The sequence below is a fragment of the Pipra filicauda genome, unplaced genomic scaffold, assembly GCF_003945595.2.
Source record: "Pipra filicauda isolate LSUMZ 115617 unplaced genomic scaffold, ASM394559v2 scaffold478_size463431_pilon, whole genome shotgun sequence".
Lineage (NCBI taxonomy): Eukaryota > Metazoa > Chordata > Aves > Passeriformes > Pipridae > Pipra > Pipra filicauda.
Window position 1 is genome coordinate 76,241 of NW_024104618.1, and position 7,759 is coordinate 83,999.

At 38.9% G+C, this 7,759-nt stretch overlaps 1 protein-coding gene across 6 annotated transcripts in view; it reads left to right on the top strand.

Moving 5' to 3' along the window:
* GPSM2 (G protein signaling modulator 2) overlaps positions 1 to 7,759 on the top strand; it is a 30,015-nt gene that overhangs the window by 6,937 nt on the left and 15,319 nt on the right. For 4 of the 6 annotated variants that reach the window (XM_039386277.1, XM_039386280.1, XM_039386276.1 and 1 more), the window contains one exon: positions 2,331 to 2,636. In XM_039386277.1, the coding sequence (XP_039242211.1) occupies positions 2,575 to 2,636 (62 nt within the window). In that variant the 5' untranslated portion in view covers positions 2,331 to 2,574. Of the gene's footprint in view, positions 1 to 2,330; positions 2,637 to 7,314; positions 7,347 to 7,759 lie in introns of all 6 variants that reach the window. The other 2 variants (XM_039386275.1, XM_039386279.1) reach the window with 2 other exon arrangements.

The following is a 7,759-nucleotide window of genomic DNA, read 5'->3' on the forward strand; positions in this document are numbered from 1 at the left end:
TAACTAAGAACTGCAAACTGATTAAAGTGATTGTCTGCCATAGTGATAAAATTCATAGTATGTTATAAATTGTTGCTGAAATGGAAAATGCCTTAAAACGTGAAATGCTTGTCTGGAAGTTGCAGTAACTAGGACTATTAGCCTGCATGCAGGCTTTTGGGAAAGAAATTGCAACTAATGTTTTATTACTGTCAAGAACTTGAAATGTACTGGTCAGATTTAAAGATGGAGGTGTCTTAGTTTCTTCTGTAACTTCTTCTGAAGTGATTTTTTCCAATCTACATGAAATTTTAATTAAAAATGCAAGTTTAGGAGAAAACTTGTTTCACTGTTAGTTATGCTGGCAGCATAGACCTTCTCCTGATGCCTGTTAGTTCACTTGGCTTTTCTGCTGAAGTCCTGTGCCCCCTGAGTCAATCCTGTGTTGATCATCAGCTCAGGCGAGGCTGGTTACTCAGATACTCTCAGCAGTTTCTCAGTAGTTCACGTGCATCAGCTGAAAGAGCAAGGCTTAGTTTGCTGTAGCACAATCCTTCCAAGGCCAGTTTACACCTGAGAGATGCCATCTGTGGAAGTGTTTGACTTCCACCTTCTGAATTTTGAATTCATCACTCTAATTAATGTGCTTTAAGTTTGCTTACTGATTACACGTCGGCCTGGCCGGAGGAGTCATTGGCATCCTAATGACTTACGGGTGAAGAAGCGAGCTATGAAGACCAGACCCAGTAATTTTTGTTGGATATGTGATGATGATGTGTTGGCCAATGTGGGTGTGTCCATATCACCCTCCCAAGACTAGGAATGTGCTGTATGGCCAGTAAGGAGGCAAGGAAGCAGGAGTAGTGCTTCCAGCTGGTGGGAGATGGTGGCATCAGTCAGAGGATGAGCTTAAGTATGAGGACAGAAGTGTAGCTCAGATACAGTGAAGCTATAAACAGGTGATGTGGCATGTACTGCTAAAAATAACTGATATTTAAATAAATGCAGGTGTTCTGATGTACTTTTAAGTATAACTTTGTTTTTTTAATTAAAGTTGGCAGCAGGAATGCTCATGGATGGTTGCTGCAGACTGGGTGGCTTACAGCCATCTGCCTGTGTGAGTTATCTGATGTGAGGCCTGGACAAACTTCCGGAGAGTAAATACCTGTAACATGGACTGCCCAGTATGTGGGTTGCAATGGTATGGTAAACTGGAGGTGTCACACTTCATAATTGCAAAAATACACCCACACCCACTTGTTGATGCCAAATAATTCTAGTGATGAGCGTGGAAGGGCAAAATAGTTGTTTAACTGGAAGAATGTGGATAGTCTGTTTGAGGGCTGCTGTGAAGGTAGAGTGTGATGGGAAAGGGAAGTAAAGCTGGTACTTGATAAAACTAATGAGAGGAAAAGGCATGGCCTACATTGACAATTAAATATAGAGGGTTGCATTTTCTTCTGTTGACAGCTCTGAATCTGAGCTCTGTTCTTGTCTTCTGACACCTCTGCAGTCTCCTGATGAAATATGCATTTGTGAGTTACACAACTATATGTTTACTTGCAAAGGAAGGTAATATTAGTACTGAGCAATAAATATGTCACTGTCTCTACTAAAAATATGTTTAAAAGTGGGTAGACTTTTGAATACAGAGTTTCTTTTCTGTTAATCTTTTCCCAGCCAGCCTAAACATGTCTGATGTCTACCTGTTGGCTGCTGCAATCCCTTTGAAGCAGAGTCTGGAGCTCATATCACGATGCTGCAGCATTTTGGAATGGCAAGCCAGTGTAAACACAACACCTCTCACCTCCCAAGCTCCCATACCTCCCCCCTTTTCTTTGGGGAGCAGAAAGGGGAAAAGAGAATAGATCTTAAACCTTTGCTGGCTGCTGTGCTCCTAGGATTCCAAGTGGGACAGTCTCCAGCATGGATGATCTCCAGATGGGATTCTGCCTTCTGGTTCTCACTGCAGAGGGCCTTCAGCTGATTATCCGGGTTTCAGCAGCACTGTTTCTGTGTAAAGCAGTTTGTGATCTATTCTGTAGTATGCCTTTCATTCTGTAGCTTTTTGGTTGGAACTTCATGAGGCCAAAGAATACTAACAAGGGTAAATTATTCAAAGTTTCCAAGAGAAGAGAGAGCATTGGTTTTTGTTAAACCTCCTTTGCTTTCTCACTTGCCTACAGGAATTGCCGTATGTACGTAGAAGGCTTTGGCTCTGCCTTTCAGTTCTTGATTGACGTTTCCTGCTTGGCAGGAGCAGTGTTATGCTTTTACATCAGCTGCAAATGGTTATGAGTTATTAACTGACTATGAGACTTCAAGCCAAGCATCTTGTGTTCCCTTTGCAGAAACTGAGTGGAGCTAAAGGGCCACAGATGAAAGAACATGAACATTTCTGAAGGTGTGAGATGAGTCTGACAGTGACCTCCTAACCTTGGTAATAAAGAAGAGTTTTTCTACAGAAGCTTAGGATATCTTGACTCCAACTTCTTAATATACTAACTGGAATGGTGTTCTGACAACAATTTTCTGTAGTGAAGTACTTACCCTACTAGAGGACGGTGTTACTTTCCCTGCTGATAATGCAGCTCCATGGAGGACAGTAATGCTTGGATAAGCATGCGCGAGGATCGCTCCTTCCACGTGCGATACAGGTAAGGCTGTGCTAATTTTACTGTGGATGAATAAGTGCTCTTAATAATAGAAAACTAAACAAGCTGCAACAAATAGTTTGATATCTCTGTTAGTTATTGGAACTGAACCACTTTTTTCTTTTCTTGATTTTTGAGCGATGAAAATTTACATTTGCTGTCTAGGAGATTATATTAATATAGTTGTGTGATTGTACAGTATTGGAACTGTGCATGGTAGCAAATAGTACGTAATTGTCTGTATTTCTTTGTGTTTTGGGTAGAATGATATGAAGTATGATCCCTGCAGGGTAATACCTGCTCCCTCTTCTTCTGGCTGTGGACTGCCTATGCAAATTGTTAAGTTTTGTCTGCTGCAGTTCTCTGTACTTATCCCATCATTACTTCTTTAAACAATGAATTTTTAGGCACACTGTCACCTATGCTGGTGTTTTCCTTGCTTAAAATGAAGAGATTTGATGGATAGATGGAAACTGCTTTGAAACCTTGGACTAAAAAGTACCGTTATTGCAAGTGAAGAGGAGATGTGAGTTTCCTTCTGAGAGCTTTTATAATTTTTCTTCTGAATCCCCTTTACAGACATGGGGCAACGTGTTGGCATTGCAGACTCACTCTAATGACCCTGAACAACAGAAGCATTGTGTAGTGCGTGGGTTTGGAAGGGTAAATCTTGCAGCTCATTCAGCAGGAAGGGACACTGGAACACTGGAATGGTTGTTTTAAAAAGAAATAAAAAGCATGATTCAACTCCCAACCTGGTCATTCTTGCTTTAGAGGCCTTTTTATAGCTGGCTAACAGCAGTAAGGCTCTACCTGTTTTTGTAAGACAGCACATGCTTAGATTTAATTCTGAAAATGTTCTGACAATGTTACATTGCTGTTAGTTTGGTCTTGTCTTCCATTTCTTAGAACTACAGTGTTCTAGTTAGCAATGCAGTCAGCATGAGGAGCTTTTTCATGGTCAGTAAGGAGAAAACTTAGAAATAAACTGTAATTTACTGTCTGCTCTCTCTCTTTATTTTGCTAAAATCTTTATAGTGTGGCTTAGACACCAGGAATCCCTAAGTGTGTGAGCATGATGGTTCTTCTGTGCTACTTGTTTCTTTAATGTTCCTCCCTCCCAGCTTTCCTCTGAGGTGTCCCCATGCTGTTGCTGATGCTTTTGGTCCTCCCCAGATAACCACAGAAGATCCTTGCTCACTTTTTAATGAAAGCAGGAGCTGTTCAGGGTACTGTTATAGAAGTAAATGGATAAAAAAAGCATTATGCCCAATTGTCTCGTTTAAATTGACGAGTCAAAAATAACTTTGAAAAAATTGGCAAGCACATTCAGGGCAAAATGTCTTACTGCTTTATGCTGTATTCCAGTACAGGCTTGAATGGTACCAATTAAAAATATTATCAATAAAATATTAATGGCCTTATTAAGCCTTTGTCTAAGAACTGTAATGTGATGGACATTTTTAAAAAGTCATGCCATAATACTTTTAATTTTAAAAAATATTAAACTTTTCTAAAATTTAGAGAAACTGCAAATTAATTCAGTATATTGAACTGGAACTTGATGATGATTTAATTCAATCATTGTAATTAATTTTTAATTTTTTAATATTTAAATTAAAATTTAATTTGGAAATATTTATTAGGTCGTAGTTTAAAATTTAATGCAGGAAATAGTAGGTCATAAATTACAGGGGGGAGGGGTGTTACCAGTTTTAAAAATTTTTTAATCACAGTTATGTTCCCAGGCTCATTTGGCTCTGACTCGTCTCTCCTTCTTTTTGGCAATCCATTACAACTGATTTTAAAAGAAGCTGGTGGCCCACTCCTAAGGAAAGGCTTTACTATAAGTCTGTTTCTGACTGTCCAAGATGTTTCTTTCTCCCCACAGTACTTGACCAGTATCACTTTAGCAGCTATAAAAATGCTTATGCTGGTGGAAGGACACTATTTTTTATTCTTTTGTTGTTTAGTGACTGAAAATAAAATGCTAATGCTACTAAATGGGGCTAATAAATGATCTATAGGGTAAATATTTGTAGGACTTTCTTGGCTTGGCCTATTAAATTTACACACCAAAAACTTGTCACTGCTCTTATCTTGATTGGAGCAAAAGAACCCAAAATCCAGGTGTGTGTTTCTTGGTGTGTGTGTTGTTTGTTTCTGACTTTGCCACCCAGTGTAGTCAGAGGGAACCAGTGTTCAGTGGGGGTGAAGCTGTTTGGAGTGGTCAGTGTGGAGGCTCCTGCATTCCGTGTGGGAGCCAAGAGTAAGTGCAGGAGTCAGGAATGGTCTGTGAGCTTTATTACAGGATGCTGTGGGGTTAGTAATGCTGTGCACCTCAACTAAAGAGATATAATGGGGGGGTTTGGTTTGTGTCCAGGTGTGTCATGTGTTTCTTGGCAAATTGATGTCAACCTTGTTCCCCCTCGAGCAAAAAATCCTCTTGCTGGGAATTGAACTGACTAAAACTAAATTGTCTTTAGAGATTGTAGTAATCAATGAGTCTTAGTGCCTTCTTCTATTGCCTTACTTCTTACCAGTTTTCTGATTTTATTGTAAGATGGGAACAGCTGAAGGGAGGGAGACTCCAAAATGGGAGAAAAAACCAGGGAGGTTGGGGGGAGGCAATATGTTTAGGGTTTATATTCTTATAAGTGTAAAGGTTTAAATGAGAATGTGAAGGAGGTCAGAGAAGAACAAGGGGAAAAAAAGGGAGCCAGACAAGAGGAAAAGCTTAGAAGGGACAGATAAGGATGAGGTAGTTTTACAAATGAGAAATTATTGAGAAGATGCCAGCCTTTCAGAGAACAGGTCCAGGCAGCTATAGACAGAATAACAAAATGAAGCCCTGTGTGAGCAGTTCCACAGTAATATCTAGGGGAAGGTTATCCTGTTCAGCAGGAACAGGATTTCATTAGAAGTACCAAGATGAATGGGCCTTGTTCTCTTCTCCTCTCTGGGGATTCAATGTATCTTTTGTTTGGCCATTGGGTGTTGAGTAAATAATTCAATTCAGCCCTGGGAGCAGAGAAAGTAATGTCATATTCTCCTTGTAACTATTTAATGACTTCTTAAAACATTGATAGCCTAGCCCTGTCTGGTCTGCCAACATGCTATTTAACCATTAGTAGTGACAGGTGGAGAACACCTACGTAAATCTTAAAAAAACCCCAGCAAAACAAAAAAAGTGTTCATTTGCATAAGTCCTTTTAAGTAGAGGAGGGGAAGAAAAAAGAAAATCCAAACCAAAACCAAACCCCTTCTGAGTCCAGTTTTGTACTTGATGGGTAAGCCTAGCAAACTTTTAAAATAACTGAATGATATCATAGCTCTTATATAACATGAATAAAATATTAATATTGGGTGCAGGCAACTGAATTGGTAGGTCAGTAAGAATGGATCCAAGTGGAAATAAAGTTTAATTGGCTGTAAGATTCTAGCAACCTGTTAACACAACCTTTCTAGAGTTAGGCTCAAGAGTAATGTTAAATTTTGAGTTCCTTTTTTACTCACACAATTACTAGCTCCCATTTTCATTTACTTCCTGTAATTCAGGTTGAATTGAAACACTGTAATAACAGCTGATTTTCATCAGTTTGGGTATAAGCCTTTTGCTTCGTAGTTATTTGTGTTGTGTATGAAAGGACCCAGATCTTTCATTTTCACAAGCTATATTAAATCTAGAGTTGCAAAGTCAAACGATTATGTTTCAAGTTCCCTGAGAAACTGGTAGTGCTGCCTTGGCATTTGGCGTCTTTGGGGTGTGTGAAATGAGATGAATGCAGTCTGCCAGGGGAGTTCCTGGAGCACAGCACTCTCTGACATTGGCCTTGTACCTTTTTTAACTTTGCCTTTTCTCCATTGAACATGTGGCTGATGCATCACAGTTGCAAGTCAAAACATGTTTGGGTTTTTTTTATGGAATAAATTCACTTACAGAAGTGGAGTCCAGTGTAGCATTTTGACTTATGTCACACACACATTTTGCTGAAAGTTCTGCCCTTTTTAGCCGCTCAAGCTAAAAATCTAAGGGACTGAATGTGGCTGTGTAATGGTCTAAATCTTTGCACTGAGAAGCACCATATTTTCTAGCCATCACTCTAATTGGACATGTCAGTTAACATGAGGTGCCCGGAGAGAACCTCTGTGGATAGGATTAAGATTACCCAATGATGTGTTTTAAGTCCTAAACCTTCAGTTGCTGATGGTGTAATCATTCCTGCCTGGTACTTAACTACACTTAATCATTTCTGCCTTTTTCTGTCTTACCTTCAACACATACACAGTGTAGTGAAAACCAGGTGGTGTGTTGTAGGAATGCTTTAACTTCTCTGAGAAGAGTTTCCAAACCTAAGATACTGCATGTGTTATGGATATCCAACCTGAGAAGTTGGGCCTGGCAAGAACTTCATGCCCGCTCTACCTTTTGCTGTTGGCATCTTTACCAACTACCAAGCACACAGTGCTTTTCATTGCAAAAGCTAATTATGTCTGTCATCTCATTGTGCTTAAGTTGTGGAATGTCGAAGACCAGCAGGTATGGTACTGTTTGTGTTGGTAGCTTATTGTACTTACGATCCAAATTCTTCTAGATCTCTGAGAAGTCTTTGGATTTTTCAAATATATATTCTTCTTACTCAGATCTGAAAAGAATTCTGTATGATCTGTTTTTTTCCAGTTTAGGAAAATAAGGAAATGTAAATATTTCAGGTACGTTAAATACTTCATCACTATGTCTTGTCAAAACATTTTAATGTTTTTAATTGTTATTAAATTATTAATACATTTTAATGTATTTAATTGTTATTAATTTTAATTGTTATTAAAATAACAATTGGAAAAGCCAGCATTTAATTGTCCACTTTTTGGCAATATTAGGACACGCTTTTTAAACAATTACAGAATGTCTCTTACCGAGTTTTTTTTTGTAAAAAAATCTTTTAAAAAATAGCATGATGACGTTTTTGCAAGCTTTTTAAAATGCATGTCTCTTGCAAAAGCTAGAGAACCATCTCGGTTCGAGACCACGACGTGAAATTATCGTCTTCCTTCTCCTCCTCTTCTCTACCTCCCTTGCATCCCACAACTGGAAAGTAGGAAATGTTTGTATATAATCGTTAACA